This window comes from Hemitrygon akajei, chromosome 15, assembly GCF_048418815.1.
Source record: "Hemitrygon akajei chromosome 15, sHemAka1.3, whole genome shotgun sequence".
Lineage (NCBI taxonomy): Eukaryota > Metazoa > Chordata > Chondrichthyes > Myliobatiformes > Dasyatidae > Hemitrygon > Hemitrygon akajei.
This window is the reverse complement of record NC_133138.1, coordinates 59,022,321-59,039,359: the sequence shown is the minus strand read 5'-3', so window position 1 is coordinate 59,039,359 and position 17,039 is coordinate 59,022,321. Positions and strand designations below refer to the sequence as shown.

Below are 17,039 nucleotides of genomic sequence, written 5' to 3'. Positions count from 1 at the left end.
TGTAGTAGCTGATTTGTGTACACATTTGTGATATGACTGCCAGTATTGAGGAAAGAGAGGGAAAAAAATAAACAATAGGTTCTGGTTTAGTGGAACATAAATTTATGTAAATTGGTAGAAGTTTCTAAGGTAGTTGAATAAGCACTTTTACTTTTCACCAAAGGTATCTTACGAAATTTATGGCAGTTTTGATAGGGAGCATCATTGTATTGTGTAAAAGGCATAAATACTGAGCAGCTGGCTTTGTAAGATTGAATGGAGGTCGGTAATCTGCGAAAGTATAATGGCAGACCCTTCAGTCAAATAGGCTAACTGATTAGAAAATGCAGTATCATCATTTGAGTCTTTTCACTATTATAAGTCTGTGGTAAAGCTTGATGGTAACCAATTAAATATTTTACATGGAGGCGGTCTAGCAAAATCTTTAATATTGCATACTGTCATTTAATTGGATGTACCAATATAGATGAGTGATTGGTGCTTTGGTTTAATTTTGTTTCAAATGTACAAGTGCTACCAATTTAACCCAACTCCAATCTCTGGATTTGACCTGTCAAATTTAAGTTGTTTCATGGTACTGAAGGGTTGTCACTTTTCTTTTATGTTGCTTCAGACTTCAAATCAATTGTGCACAATGTTGCCATTGTTTAAAAGCCAGTAGTTTGGAACAATGACAGATTAATATTGTTTCTAGAATTTTTAGATGTGGAAGACAGCCACTTGACTCATTAAGTAGATGGCAGCTTTTTCAAGAGTAATTTAGGTTAATTTCTGTTCTTGCCACAAAAGATCGGTTTATCCAATTCTGAGAATTACTCTTATTCCAGATTACTCCTGGATCTTTTCCATTTCTAATCTAAATTATGATCTAGTAATAACTCTTACCCAAGTTTTTCCTCATTGACACACCTTATTCCATAGAACTCAATCCAGCAATGCTTCCTTGTTCATATAAATGTGCTGATTGATAAAGCCATTTCAGAAACGGCTCTTTTTCTAGTGCTACCTCAGTTAATATTCACTTTTACCATGTATTTCCCAATATTTCTCCCAAGCCTGGTCTGATATTGGTTGGCACACAGAAAGTGTACCTAGTAGTTGTTTCTGTTGAGTCTTATATGGCACTCTGTCTGGCACTGTAATATCAAATCTCAAAGGAGAAAATCTGCAGATGCTGGAAATCCAAGCAACACACACAAAATGCTGGAGGAATTCAGTAGGCCAGGTAGTATCTATGGAAAAGAGTACAGTCGATGTTCCGGGCCGAGACCCAAGCAAGGGTCCTGCCGAAGGGTCTAGGCCTCAAATGTTGACTGTCCTCTTTTCCATAGATGCTGCCTGGCCTGCTGAGTTCCTCCAGCATTTTGTGTGTGTTGCTTGGCGCTGTAATATCTTACTTTGTCTGTTCCACCATCTGTGATTTCTTTCCTTGTAACCAAAAATGTTGATGGGCTGCTTGTGAATATTCTTGAGCCATTTCTTATCACTGCTGCACTTTATGGTCATCACTTGATCATTTTTAGTGAGAATTTATCCAGGAAATGCACTTTTCAAGGCAGTAACAATAGCTGAAACAGTTTCAATCCTGTAATTTGAAATTCTTTCCTATGAGAAACCCTATTAGAATTTGCAAATTTAATTTTTGTCTGTTTGAGACCAAAAGGACGTCAGGCCCATCGAGCCTGTGCTGCCATTCAATAAGGTAAAGGCTGATCTAGCCAAGGACTCCACTAACCTGCCTTTTCCCCAAAACCCTTAATTTGCCTTTTTGTGCAAAAATCTATCCAAACTTGTCTTAAGTATATTTAGTGAGGTGGCCTCCACTGCTTTAATTTGTTCTTTGCCTACTTGTCCTTTTTGGTTGTTAATTAGATCCTCAGATTGTCAGTTAGGTAATCACAAAATTTAGTACAGTACATGCAAAAAATCTTTTTGGTAGTTGTAGAAAATGTATTTAAAATTTATTTACTGACCGATACATCATAGAGTAGGCCCTTGCAGCCCTTCGAGGCAATCCGCTCAGCATCCCCCAACAAACTCAGTTAACCCTAACCTAATCATAGGCCAATTTGCAATGACCGATTAACACCTGGAATGTCCCGGCACTGTGGGAGGAAACTGGAGGACCCTGAGAAAACCCACATATTTGTATCCTTATGGAGTTTCAAAATATGGGAAGGTGGATCTTCACTTCCAGGGAAGGATGCATTCTTTGACCTGTGTCAAATAATTTTGAGTATGAAATAGAAGGTACCAAAAGGATACTGGGTTTGGATATCAAAGCACATGGATTCCACTTTTAATGAAATGAACTTTTCATTCAGTTTTTGCAAAAATGCAACCCAAGTCCTGTAGCTGAGTGCTTACTGCAACTCAAGATTCTCTTTCCCAGCTGTTGTTATTTTTGAGTGAACTATATAACACTTTCTGGTATCTACTTGGAATAGTTTGAACTTATAATGAATGGCCTGCGGTTACTTACATGATTTGTGACCTTAATATTTGTAGTTTAGGGTTAAAACTACTCAACATATTTAACATTGCACAGTGGGCACCACATTATTTAAGAATAAGTTACTATTTGGAGCTGTGAAATTATTTTTCCATGGGGGGGGAACAAAATAGTATTTTGTATTAAGACACAAAATTACTGTTAACTTTATTAGAAGTACTATGTTAATATAGCTACTCTTGTTATGCATTGTACAAATTCTAATGTTGTTTCAAATATGCTGGCATTCTTATTTCAAGCAGTGAACTGTTGCTGTATTATGTTTATTGAGTCAAATCCCCCAACATTATAATTTTTAACTTTTTCTAAAAAAAATTGTGCAAAATGATTATGTCACAGCATGCAGAAGTAAAGTTAGCTAATTTTTTTTTTTAATTTGCAGGTGGTATGGTCAAGAAAAGGATTATAATGTCCTAGTTATGGACTTGCTTGGACCTAGCCTTGAAGATCTTTTTAACTTCTGTTCACGCAGATTCACGATGAAAACTGTTCTGATGTTAGCTGATCAGGTGAGAAACATGGCGGGGAGGAGGTACAATACCTCCTAAGTGGATCTACACAACTGTTTAGTAACAGCTGTACTCAATGCATTGGAATAGAGTGACATTCATTTGAGCTTCAGCAGGATATTTGTTATTGATGGATGGAACTTGTGTGTTATTATTCTACTGTAATTAGAATATATAGTGAATTTTGGTTAATTGAGCCAGCTGTTTATTTGGGACAACTTTTTTTTAAAAAAAACAACAAAAACCAATGGAGAAAATAGCCTGGATTCCCTTCATTTTTTTGGGACACTAGGCCTCTTGATTGGAACAGGAGACTGTTGCTGAACAGTTGTGTGCTGATAGTGAATAGTTTTTAAATGGGGTTAGTTGCATGTGTGTTCAAAAAGCAGTGATTTTTGTCACTGTAGTTGGTGAGAAAAAAGCAGTAAGACAATTCAGAACTGATTTGTTCACTGCAGATTCTAGTTCAGAAATGCCATAAGCAGCCAGCCACTTGTGTGGCCATTAGACACTAAACTTTACTTGGAGTGAACGATCTTTAAATAGCAACATGCACAAAATGCTGGAGGAACTCAGCGGGCCAGGCAGCATCCATGGAAAAGAATAAACAGTCAATGTTTCGGGCTGAGACCCTTCATCATCATTGACTGTTTACTCCTTTCCGTAGATGCTGCCCAACCTGCTGAGTTCCTCCAGCATTTTGTGTGTTGTTCAGGTTTCCAGCATCTACAGATTTTCTCTGGTTTTTAAAAAGCAAGAGTTGCATGTGCAGTGTACACGGCAACGTACACTGAATGAATTCTTCCATTGATAACTATTAGAAATTAATATTTTATAGTACTCTAATTTGTTCTGATTTCATTTGTATATACAATTTGTTATTCAGTTGAATGGTAATTTGTTTTTTTTTACCTTTTAAACTATTTCCATGAAACTTTGGCTAATTGGCCACTTAATTGGGCCAAATTGTACTGCTCCCAATGTGTCCCCATTAACCAGAATCCACTGAACATGAGAATTAATTCTTGTAACTTTGTCATCTTCAAAGAAACATTAAGCCAGCTTTGGCTTAAGTAGTGAAGGATTTATTGGACTGAATATTCTTCATTATCAAACTAATCCTAATACAAACTAGTTAGGTTTGTATTTTCCAGTGGATATTCTAATGGATTAGTTTGTGGTTTGTATGTAAAAGCCAACAGTTCTGTTTGTGCTGTGAATAAACTAACAGGATGCAACCAGTTGCTGCTTGAATTTTAGGGTTAGATTTCAAAGATCGTGGTGCTGTGCTAGTGAGGCAGTAGTTGCTGGAACTGCAGATTGAGAAACCAATTTGCATGTGTGGTAGTTGAATTCTATTCTGGGTTTTTTTTAGATCAACATTTGTGTTTTGATGTAGTAAATGAAATAGAGTTTGAAGCAAACACCATTTATTGACTTAGCAAAGTTTCCCCATTATAGAGACGTGAGACTGCAGATGCTGCGATCTGCGTCAATACAAAGCACTGGAAGAACTCAACAGCTCAGGTGGCTTCTGTGGAGGGGATGGACGTTTGGCATTTCGGGTCAAAAGTATTCACTTGGACCAGATAAGGGTCTTGATCTGCAGCGTTGACTATCCATTTCCCTCCATAGATACTGCCTGACCTGTTGTGTTCCTCTAGCATTTGTGTTGCAGCTTGAGTTTCTGCATTACCTATGATAATTGAAATAATGCTTATCTTTTGGAGGAAAGATTGAGTGCTGATAGATTTGATGGTAATTCAAGCTTTGGGTTGAATATCTTGTACAGCTGATAAATGAACCATTGACCTATTATCAAAGCTGAGAGGAGTTGGTGTGGGATTGAAAAAATTTCGGCTCTTCAGCATCAGGGCGAAGCTACTGCATTGACCTTCCTTTTCAAGTGCTGATGCTAGCTTAGTAAGGGAGGTCCAAGGTTTTTGATGTTGACATAGCATTTCATTTGTGAAAGCTAAGGAAATCTATTTCGTAATAATATTTCCACGTATGTGGAATTTCAGTTTTGGGCTGGTGACAATGGAAATGGCTTTCGTGGGAATGATTTTGGCCTTTATATTAACAGTTCAGCCAGGGTTTATTGCTTATGATTAAGGTTAAATCTTGATCTCTCAATCTACTTCCTCATGGCTTTTGCATTTTATTTGTCTATATGCATTGCACTTTCTCTAACTGTTGCTCTATTCTGCATTGTGCTTTTTCTTTCTCTTCTAGTACTTCAATATGGAATGGTCTCTTTTGGTGCTAGGTGACATGTATACAAAAGCTTTTCACTGTATCTCAGTACAGCTGACAAAGGTCAATTTCCTTAGTGTATGAATCATTGGGGTTTAACCATGTCTATGGAAGGGTAGGGGGGACTTTACATCTCTGCTCATCTGAGATGAAGAATTCCAAAGGTTCACTATCAAATGAAGAAATTCCTAATCTCAGTCTTTTTCAGGTAGCCTGTAACTCTTCATGTAGATGATTTAACTAGGAGAAACAGCTTTCAGGATCTAGCGTGTCAATTCCAAATTTTTTATACATTTTCATAACTCACTTTATTCTTCTAAACTCATGAAGTTGGTTTGTCCTATGCCATTTTTGTTTTTTCCTGGTAGCTTTTTTTATGCAAGTCAAAGAATTTAAAAATGTCAAAAGTGATTGTTTAGCAAAACTAGCCAATGTGTAGAAATACTTAACTGCTGAACACTCAAGCAATAGTTTGTGTATCTGCTTGTTTAGTAAATGCTTGTTGTACAGATTGGCAAGGTTATTGTAATTCATGTTATGCTAATTGAAATGTTTTTACTTCAATGATTCCTCAAGTGAGAATGAGGAAGGTTGAGCTTCATATTACTTTTTGTTTGTATGAAAATTTGTATCTGTTTTTCAGATGATCAGCAGAATTGAGTATGTGCATACAAAGAATTTTATTCACAGAGATATCAAACCAGACAACTTTCTAATGGGTATTGGACGTCATTGTAATAAGGTCAGTATTCATTCTAAACTATGTATTGTTATCAAGAACAGTTTAGGAAGAAAGAAAATTGCACTGAAGTTCATTGCTATAATGACTTCACTGTTTAGAAGGAACATTTTCAATAGAATAAATAACTCTTTTTGTGAAAATTAGCACGTTTCATTTAATTTTGGAACTTTTAAATGAACCTGAAAGTTGTTAAATTTAAAATACAAACTTCAAAACCAAAATGATAAAAATGTAATTATTTATTACCAGTGTCATTTAAATGGAAGCTCAAATCATTTAGATATTACAAGGTCATTCTTAAAATGAATAAGCTTTTTTTCAGTAGCTTATGTCTCAAGGTCAACTTGCAATAGATCATGTAAAATAAATGAACAAGTACCTCTCCATTTTCCCCTGTCCCCATTCATTATAATTTTTTTTTTGTAGTTTTAAAATTGATGTAACAGAAAGTCAACTAGAACTGAAACAACTGCAATTAGAGGGCCAATACCATTAATTTTTGAAAGTGGTTTTGTGTTGCTGAATTATGTCCCACATTCAGCTGTGAGTGAACCTGCCTATATGTATGAATTTTTGCATCAACTGATCTGCCAACTTTTGAAGTATAAGTAACAGTTTTTAGTAGAAGGAGGTCTTTGGTTAGACTTGCTAAATTCCATTTACCAGCCTATTTAAAATCCATTCAAGTTTTATGCTTCATTAGTTGTCTTTTTTATTATTTTACCATTTTTTTTATTGCAATTGTTTCTTCTTGGCCTCTTTTCCATTTCATCTGTGCTTGAGCTCTATATGTCAGAAATGCTCATGTGGAAATGTATCCCGTGACCTTTTTTTCTATGGGTAGTCCCATGTTTTTAAGTATTTTGGAATTAACTATATAATCTGCCCTCCAACCACTTTTTCCCTTTTGGAAATGTGGGTGGGGGAGGGAAGATAATGACCTATCATTATGTACTTGGGCATTATTAGAAAGTTATAGAAAAAGTAGCAGTGTTGACTAAATCTGACTCATCCCGTCATTCCAATGTTTACTTTTTTTGCTGCACTGGTACCTTAACCTTCCTATTCAGCAAAAGATCCACCTCAATCTAATTTCAGCCTTTTGTATTTCGTGCATTAATTCTCATTTGTCATTTCTCCACTTATTTAAGATCCTTCTTGACTTTTTGAATGATGGCAGCTATGATGTATTCTATTTAAATTTCCTTAATTGTTAAACAAAACATCTCATTTCCATTTTAGTAGTTTATGGCAGTTAACTGATATTGCCGGTATGGTTTTATATGTTGACTACCAGTTATTTATTTAATGCATTTCTGATAATCCTATGGGATTGGAACTCAAAATCAGTGCAGATAAGTAAATTAGCCAAACTGTTCATTTATTTCACATGATTGTACTTGATTGCCCCTTTCATATTAGATAAAATTAAATTGTGTATGGAAGTTCCAGAAGTTAAATGTGTAAATTTTTATCGTTCTTGAAAAGCCTGTTTATTGGCACTAGAATAAATTGTGATGTTAATTCCTCTTTTATTTCATTGGAAAAAAAATTTGAGCCTTTTATGTTTGTGTGCTTGATTGAAGTTTTGTCATTTTTGAGCTTGAGCAGACAGGCAGCATTGGCAACATTAAGCATGCTGCATTTGAAGATTTATTGGACCTGTTTTTAGTAATGTAACTTCTGGAGTGCCAAGCAGCCTTTTTTAAAGAAACTCCTTTTTTGCTAGTCGGATATTGATATCTCCAGAGCATGTACTCCTCCCCCACCTCACCCATTTTAGGTGCTGCTATTCCCTTTTAAGTGTTTACCAGTCTGCCTGTATGAATGCCAACTTGGGGCTATTAACTTTAACCTTAAAGGAAGATTGTCTGCACAAGAAAAGCTTTCCTCTCTGAAACATTCTCTTTATTTCAGCCTCTTCAAAGGCACAGATTTTTTTTTTATTATGCAAAGTCTTTGCACGTCTCTAATAGAGACCTTTCCTGTCTGGTTGGCATTAAAAAATCTAGATTTTTAGAAATATTTTGTATCTTTTAAAAACAATTGTCATCAGCAGTACCATGGTAATGGTTTTGTAGATATTGGTAGACCTTTAATGGGAAGGTTTCCATGTAATCTTGGACAGTCTGGTGGCAAACAATGTTCATCATATTTCCCTGCCCCCTATTTTATTTTTATGCATCCATGTTGGAATTTTCCTCTTCTGAAGGGCTTACTGAATAATAATAGATAATCATGATTTTTTTGCCTTATCCTCTAGTCATGGGACTCTGCTCCCACTGTCTACCCACATTCTGACATTAATCAAAAATGATCAGAGATTAAAGCCAAAATTTTCATTGTTTTTTTTGTATGTCTCAGTAATACTTGTTAACAAAATGTAATCACCAGCAGAATTGCTAACCATTACTTTTTTTCTTTGTTCATTTTTCTGATTAAAGATCTGATTTGCATCTTTCTGCCAAGTTTTTTTTGCATATGTGTGTGAAAAGGATGCATTAACATTTTTTTTTCTTCCTGGTTTTGGGAAATGTACGAGTGCTTGGTGCAATCCCTATGATTCAGCTATAGGAACTGTGGTGGTTAATCTATCACGTGGGAATGTAATTGCAGTTTCTGACAGATTTAAAAATGAATGAGGAAGGGTGAAGGACAAAATAATTTTGTATCACTTAAATGAACGATTCCAAAGTTTTGTTTTGTATGTAGATTTTGTCAACATATCTTTTGCCTCAAAATTTCTAAGGATCAAATGGAATTTGTGGCGTTGGAATTGTGTGACTCATTGCTTATTTTTAAGGTATACTTGCAAAGAGTATTAATTTATTCTAACTGCAACAATATTAGTGCAAATACTTCATTCTAAGCAGTAGCTCAGTATAAAAGTTTATACTGTGTTCCAGCAGACAGACTTCCTTTCAGTAAAGACCATACTTTTATTAATAAGTAGCAGGTGTAAGTAAACTGGCATAATACATTGTGCTCTACATAATAGATTACAGTGCATACATACCTTCTGAGCAGAGCGTAAAAATTAATCGGTTGGATACATACTGTATGTCTAATATGCAATTCACCAGCTGGTATATCAGAAATATTTATAACAGTACTAACTTGCATTATTCTTGGATTTCTGGCTTCTGATTTTTCTATTGCAAGATTAACTTTGTACTATCTTGTTAACTAGACAGCCATAAATTAACAATATTGCCCTATACCTTGACTATTCTTAAAGCTTTTTTTTGTTTCTCTACTTTGTTTAATCTTCTTGAATTGAGTTTCCCTTACTAAATCTAGATCATACTAGGTTTCTTTGTTTGATCCCTCCAAGAATATCTGCACATGCAGATTTGGGATGAGTGTTGGAACAAGACTTTTTGAGGTGCGGCCAGTGAATTATATTCCCTTTGTGGATGCGCAAGTCTTACTAGAAGAGTACTACCCATGGAGCGATGTCCCAGATTGAAATTAGTGTTTTTGGAAAAAGTGGACGGAAGTGCATTTACAAAGCACAGGAAGAAAGATATTTGCATCCTTTTTTTAAGAATATTTATAGTGGTCAGCACTCAGTGATAACTTTGTGTTTGATTCAAGGGAATCTGTTGTCATGCTGTTTTAAAATCTTTGCTCATCTCCTAAGCATGCATAAATGTGTAGAGAGAATTGATAATAAGCAAAAAGCACTGTAAATATTGTGTAGACATAACATTATGCTCAGAATTGTGTGAAAATGTACTGTATTTAAAGCAAGAGCAGACACAATTCTGTAGGTATGAGCTATAAATTATGGCATCAGATCCATGTTTAATTGAGAGAGGAATTTACACCTGCAATCCAGTGAAATGTTATTTCTTTTAAATTCTAATTTAGCATGCGTCTCATGCAATATTAACAATTAAAAACTTAACATTATTTTGCCTAAATGCCTTCTACCTCTTCCTTACTGAAGGACATGTCATCCATTACATAATGCATATAAAGGAATTTTCATTTTAATAAGTCACAATGCTATTTTGGCCTTGCACTAATGTAGCATTTTATCATTGGAAATTTCAAATTCTATATGAAATGGGTTCTTCTGTATGCTGATAATTTACTATATTCATAGTGCCATTTTGAATGTCGTGGGGCTGTATTAAAACATTGCATTCAAATTGCTATCTGAACTTAGAGATGCAGCAAAGTAATTAAAACTTAGGACGGTAGGATTGCAAGTTTCAGAACGTACAGAATTGTCTGCAAGATCTGCAGTCCTAATATAGTTGCATGATATTGATCATATTTTGACCTTGTTTAGGTGCTTTGTACGTTAATAACCTAAGGCCACGGGACATAGTTGACTAAGTTCACCAAATGTCAGCTAATGTACTGATATAAGCACAGTGCTCATAGTTTTAACTGCCATTTGTGCTATACCCTAACACAATTAAACCAATGCAACCTGTGATCTTTCTCCCTCTCCTCATTAGCCATTGTGTGTAAACCAATCCCAAAGCTTTTCTATGCTTTTAACTTCATTTTGAAAGCACTGTGGTGGTTTCGATTTTTTTTTAATGCTTAGATTTTGACACAAAATTGATAGAGCTGATGTTGGGAAGATGGATGGCATTTGGCTACCCCTTCTTAAAAGCCTCCGTGTTGCCTGTCTGCGCTGGCCTTTCTATGTCAGCAATAATGTTCATGCACTGCCACAATCTTCATTTGTTCAGTGTTTAGAATCTCCAGTGGGGAAGAGGAAAAGAAGCATGACTGTTAGCCCTTCTCACGACCCAGCTTTCTCAGGATTAAATCAGGTCTGAAACTGTCTCCTACTCAAGCCACCCCAAATTCATTTTTCCAATCAGATTTATGACCACTACCTATGTTGGCATTATTCAGACATACATGGTAAACATGTTTGCTTGCTTGAAAATTTCTTGTTCTATTAACTATCGATTGCTCTTCTCGTTCTTTTCCAGCTGTGGTGTGCAATTAAAATTGAGCTGTAGTATTATCAGCTTTATGTAACCTTGTATGCTTCAACATATCTGTGCATTCATTCTGCCTTTTTCTTGAGAATTTTGGTTAGGAGAAAACAACATTTGTCAGAATTTTGGCATTGATGTTCTCAGAACTAGCTAGGTAGGAGATGTCTAACTTGGAAGTCTGATTTGTTATGATTCCATAGTGAGAATTGGCAGAAGTAAAGGTTGGGTTAGGGCAGGATGGCAAATTGAAGTGCTGATCTTCATTTGGGGCTTGAACCAGCCATCATGGAAGTGGTTTTATAGAAATGTAGGGTTAAGTTGCCGGTTTTGTAGTAGTGTCGAATATTTGAAGAGATTTGCTAAGAATAGAACATGTGTATGTGTTTTCTTTTGGGATAAGTTAAGATATTATTTCAGAAAATATGGAATATTTTTGTATAAGAGGATGTGTCATGTATGCAAAAAATGAAGATGAGGGGCTCATACTGAAGTTGCATTGAACAGTTGAGCATTAAACACAAATTAGGAAAGAAATGATCAGTGCCAAACAATATTGGATCAAGTTAATTATTTACAGAAATGCTGAATTGTGTTTACCAGTATAGATAAAGAATGAGATTTTTTTACAGTGGGTCTGCATTGTTTGCATGCAGCAGCGTATTCTAGATTTATTTCTGGTAAACAAGGATACAGACAATGTCACAGATCTGTTACCCTTCTAGGAAATTTGTCTTCTGCAATTCTATGCCATGTATATTTCTGAATATCAGACACTTTTAACAAGAAGCTTAGCCCTAACTTTGTCTCCTGGAAGGGGTGGAAATCGGCAGTGTACGGATTTAAGCCAAATTGTCACTGGGGCTTGAGTCTTGCTGCCCAACTGACAGATCTTAAGAGACTGAAATGATTAGACACTCCCCTACAAGTTTAGTATGGGTGTGGGAGAAAAGTCAATTTGAGGACAATCTATGGCAATAAAATGGAATGTTCATTGCTGAAATCCAGCCTTAAATACTTTAGTTTGCTCTAGGTAAATTTGCCCACCAGATGCTTCTACTTTGGTTTTTATTAGTTTCAACTGAGATCTCCAATGAAAACAGGGATGTGACGGGAAAACAAGTGTGTAGTGTAGAAAAAGAAAAGTTTTATTGGTCATCAGGAATCCAGAGAGAAAGGAATCTCCTTGTAGAAGAGTTTAATAGCTTGTCTTTAATATGCTTGTTGCTGATAAATGAAATATTAGTGTAGCATTTAAAGTTTAAATACAGAAGTGTGAGCTTTAATTACCTGTCGCCTGGAACTGCATTTTACCAACTGGAGATTTGTCAAAACTGTTTAATTTTGAGCATGTTTCAACTAGTATATAAAAGGTGATGGCAGGAATTGATTAAATGCTTATTTTACAAAATGCTCCAACTCCATTTGGTCATGAGTATTGTATTCATGATTAGTCATATGTTTATAACTTAAATATAGTCTTGTCTTAAATTTAACCTTTCTCTACCAGACATTTTGACATCCCTGTCTGTTTTTCACTGTTCCATGTTAAATCGTTGACTTGTTCAAAAGGGTAATGATCAGATAGGTTTTATTGTTTGTATCTTGTTTCTTAAATATTTTTAACAGCTTTAGCATTTATTAATGCATTACTGCAGAGGGTATATAAGATATTTTTGTTAGTGTTAAATTGCAGTAATTTAAAATGCTGTGATAATGTAACTTAATCTGTTACAGAGTAGATCTGGATATTTTAAGTTGGCATGCATTGAAGACTTCATTATTTCTATATGAAGCAATTAGTAATAATTTCAAATCTAACTTGTGTAATAATGTGTTGGTGTAGTTTGTCTATTAAAAATACCATTTGTATGTTATTCATTGGTATCAGAACATCACTTTTTAAAAAGATGTGATGTTTAAAGATTCAATGCCCTGTTCTTGATTTAATGCACTTTTAACCCTTATTTCTTGAAATCAGTCTTATTTTTCCCATGCCCTTTTTGGGTATTTTAATTATACTAATTTCAGTATAATAAAGATACTTAATTGAGACTTGAAAATACAAATGTCCTAACTGATGAAGCCAATAGAAGTTTATTTTTAAAAAGCTGATGGAAATCTTAAAATAAAATTAGGGGAAAACATCTTGCACTTAGCAAGTCAGATTGACAGTCAAGTTCAGACCATACGACAGGAGGAAAATTTGGCTGTTCAGTCCATCAAATCTGCTCAGCTATTTGATTGTTTCCAATGGTCTGTGCTTTTTGTATCACATTTCGGCATTTGTAGTTTTGATTTTCTTTCAAACAGGTTTCATCTGTCTGAAGGAAAATAATAAAATCTGAGGATCAATTGATGGGATCAAGCCTGTTATTAATTATGCAATACTTCAGCTATTCTGTAACTGCATAGGATATTTGTAATTAAAGAATACACACTGTGTGACAATGCATGCAAACATTGTGTCTAGGAATATCTGGCTGCTTCATATTTTAAAAGTTCAATCATTTGAAGTTGAGAGACCCTTCTAAGAATAGCAAAATATCTGATGGCTAATATTTTGATAAATCTTGGTTGAAAGGATTATTTGAAAGAATAACCTTTTTAACATTAAAAAGAATAATGCTGAAAGATATTTTACCCCAGAATGTAAACAAGTATTCTGTATTATTCTCCTTGTTCAAAGATCATATGCTAATGGTATTTTTCCAGTACAGTGGATTTCGGTTAATTGGGTGGGACACATCAGGGCCAGTATATATTGACCCAATTAGCAGAAGTTTCATGGAAATAGTTTAAAAATATATTTAAAGAAAACTAAAACTGAATGAAGTTTCGTGTTTAAAATAAAATACAGAACAAATTGGAACACTACCAATGGTATTACAGTATTGTAAAACTGTTAGTTCTTAATAGTTTTGATGGAGGAATTCTTGCACTGAATGCAATGAACAAAATCAGCGTAGATATCTAGTGCAGATAATGGAATGACTATACAATTCTATTGAAAGATTGCATCCTCCAAATCTTTGTTTTCATTGTAAGTTCAAGATGATTGTCAATACCTTAAAATTCTTAGTTCTTAATTTGAAGTAGTGAAATAATTTCATTCTCACTCCTAGCTGTTTCTGGCATCTGCAAGCTTCAATCTTGAAACAGTTTTGAATTGTCTTAGTGCTTATTTCTTGCCAACTTTAAATGGGGGGAAAAATAATTGATTTTTTTAAACATAAACACATGCAGCTGATACTATTTAAAGATTGTTCACTCTATGGTGTAACATCTAGCAACCACACAAATGTACGCAACTGACACTAGTTAGAAACTATTTGGCAACAGTCTTCTGCCTCAATTAAGTAGTATAGTGTCCTAAACGAACGAAGGCACTCCCAGCAGTTTTCTTGATTAGTTTATATTCTTTGAGTTGCCCTGATTAACCAGCATCCACTCTATGAATTAGTTAGCTCATTAATATGGTAGAAATATTGTGCTTTTTTTCCAGTTGCTCTTACTTACCAATTACTGAGGATCTTTAATTTTAATTGTTTAAAATTAAAATTAATGTTCCTTACAGCCCCATGTGAGTTTGGAGATATGGATTGAGAGAAATATACCATTTAGATTGAAATTGATTAATGAACAGAAAATCAGGTTGTAAAGCCATAATTTATGGAGTGGCCAATATCATGGCTCCAAGTATTTGCAATCCACATAAATTGTTTGGATGTCCAAATGTGATGTTGAAACCTTGCTGAGGGACAGTGAGTGTTAAAGATGCATTGTGATTTTGGTGGTGAAGGGGAGATATCGACAGGCTAAGTAAGTGAGGTGGACTTAGCAGGTGGATTGTAATGTGGAAAAGTTTTATGGTGAAGTACAGGAAAGATAGCAAATGGATCTCTCTTATAGCAAAAGATTGAAACATGTTTGTATTTGAGAAGGGACTAGATAACCTTGTGAACAAATCTGAAAGTTACCCTATAAATACAGCAAGCAATTGGGAAAGTAAATTGTATGTTGCCATTTTTATGTTAAGTCCCTGCTTATTTTTTTAATTCAGATAAGGCAAGATACTGCGGGAGTGAGTTACTAAGTGTACAGTAAGGTTGGTGTAGCAAATGAAATAAGTTGTGAGAAAGCCTGATGTAGTGAAATTTGGTTAATGACTACAAATTGAACCAGAGACTCTTCTATATCTATCTGAAGAGACAATGAATGCTTTTTCTAAAAAGATATGTTGTGCATTAACTTGCCATTTTAAAGATTTAGTCCTCTTGGGAAAAGAAACCCAAAATCAATCTCTAAACCAGGCAAACTTGCCACCAAAGTATTTGCAATTGTAAAATGCCTCTTGTTTCAAATCACAAAGCATAGAAATTTAAAATTAGTTGTGTGCATTGTCCACTGTGAATTATGTAAGTTGTAAATTGTCAATGTTCATTTAATAATTCAGAAAGCTTGTATTATACGCTACTTTAAATATGATGAACGTAGTTATTTTCAAATAAAGGTAATGTCAGTGTGTGCTTTATGTATGCAAAATTGTAATTTTATAGATGGGGCTGAAATAACAATTGCGATAACAATATCACAAATTTTTTTGAGTGCTCAGTCAAATTGCCTAAAATAGAGGTCTGTGATACTGGTCTATAATCCACCACCTAGAATTACTTGCATTTGGCTTTTACATGATATTCACTGCTAGTGCATGGAATGTAGCATCTAATTTGTTCATCGCTATGTTCCAAATACAATAATGTGATGAACAAATAATTCTCTTGGTTATTATCTGGACGTTCATCAGAAAAAAATTTGTAGCATTTATAATAGTTGAATGGAGTTGTTAACTTTGTGAAATGGATTAAAATATCTTGGTTAACTTGTCAGACTGGCATTGCTAGGTACACTTTACATGCACATGTAATAATTGCTTTTTTGGCTCCAGTTAAGTCTAATCACTGAACTTCATACAAAAGGATGACAGTAACAAGTTTGCATGTTTTCAGACCGATGAAACTTTAGCATACTTTGAACAAGTAAGTATAAATATAGAAGACAACTGGAAAAACTTTAATCTGATTTCATGCAAGTGTGGAAGCTAGGAATTTGTCCTTGATATGCTCAGATTTTATGGCTAAGTTAATATTATCCTGTACAACATGTGGAATTTGATTAAAACTAAATATACAAACTTAAATCTTTAGGTAGTGTTGGGTGTGTGGAGTTATTGTTAATGCTACTTTGTGAAGCTGAGGCATTATCCAGTCTTGTATGACAGTGCAATCTCACTTCAATAACACTGCTGTCAATGAAAAAAAGATGTGATTCAACAAAAATTCATGCTTCTTAATATTAGGCAGCAATGATTAGTTAATATCAGATCTAGTGCAGGCTGTGCATTAATGACTATAGAAGATTCATACACTCTCCAGGGGGGTGGGGATTGAATTCTATTTCACAACTGAAGCTAAAAGAATACTTCCTATATTTGGAAAAGGAATGAGAGGACATTTCATGCATGGTAACAGGTGATCTTCATTCCAGTTCAACAAAGAGTCTGGTTTACTGAAGTTTCATCCTGCATACTTGAAGCATTGAAGTGCAATGCTGTATGGCTAATGGCAAATTTTGATAGCAATGATGCCTATTGCCTGAACATCTGTGGCTTCTGAAAAGATGCATTGATGGTAGATTAGTGTTCCATGCTTTAAGACTCCATCAACAGGAAGCATGTAGATAAAACAACTCTAGAACATTGTTTTGTACCTGAACTTTAAAGCTTTGAATCATTTGGGGGAAAAAAGAAGTACTGATAGTAGTTGTACATTTATTTAGTTAGTGTATGGAGTATAGCACAGGAACAGGCCCTTCAACCCATAATGTAAGATGACAACCAAATTAACCTAATGCCTTCATGATTCGTATCTCTCCATTCCCTTCATATTCATGTAATATAATCACAAAACCTCTTGAATGTCACTATCTAGTGCAGCTTTACTGCCACTATTGCCAGGATGTTGCATGTACCTACCACAAAAATGCCCCATATA

General features: G+C 34.8%; 1 protein-coding gene across 3 annotated transcripts in view; it reads left to right on the top strand.

The window, feature by feature from the left end:
• Positions 1-17,039, top strand: part of csnk1a1 (casein kinase 1, alpha 1) — a 32,512-nt gene that overhangs the window by 3,202 nt on the left and 12,271 nt on the right. For 2 of the 3 annotated variants that reach the window (XM_073067644.1, XM_073067645.1), the window contains exons 3-5: positions 2,895-3,021; positions 5,921-6,019; positions 10,732-10,815. In XM_073067644.1, the coding sequence (XP_072923745.1) occupies positions 2,895-3,021; positions 5,921-6,019; positions 10,732-10,815 (310 nt within the window). The remainder of the gene's footprint in view (positions 1-2,894; positions 3,022-5,920; positions 6,020-10,731; positions 10,816-17,039) is intronic. The other variant, XM_073067646.1, reaches the window with a different exon arrangement.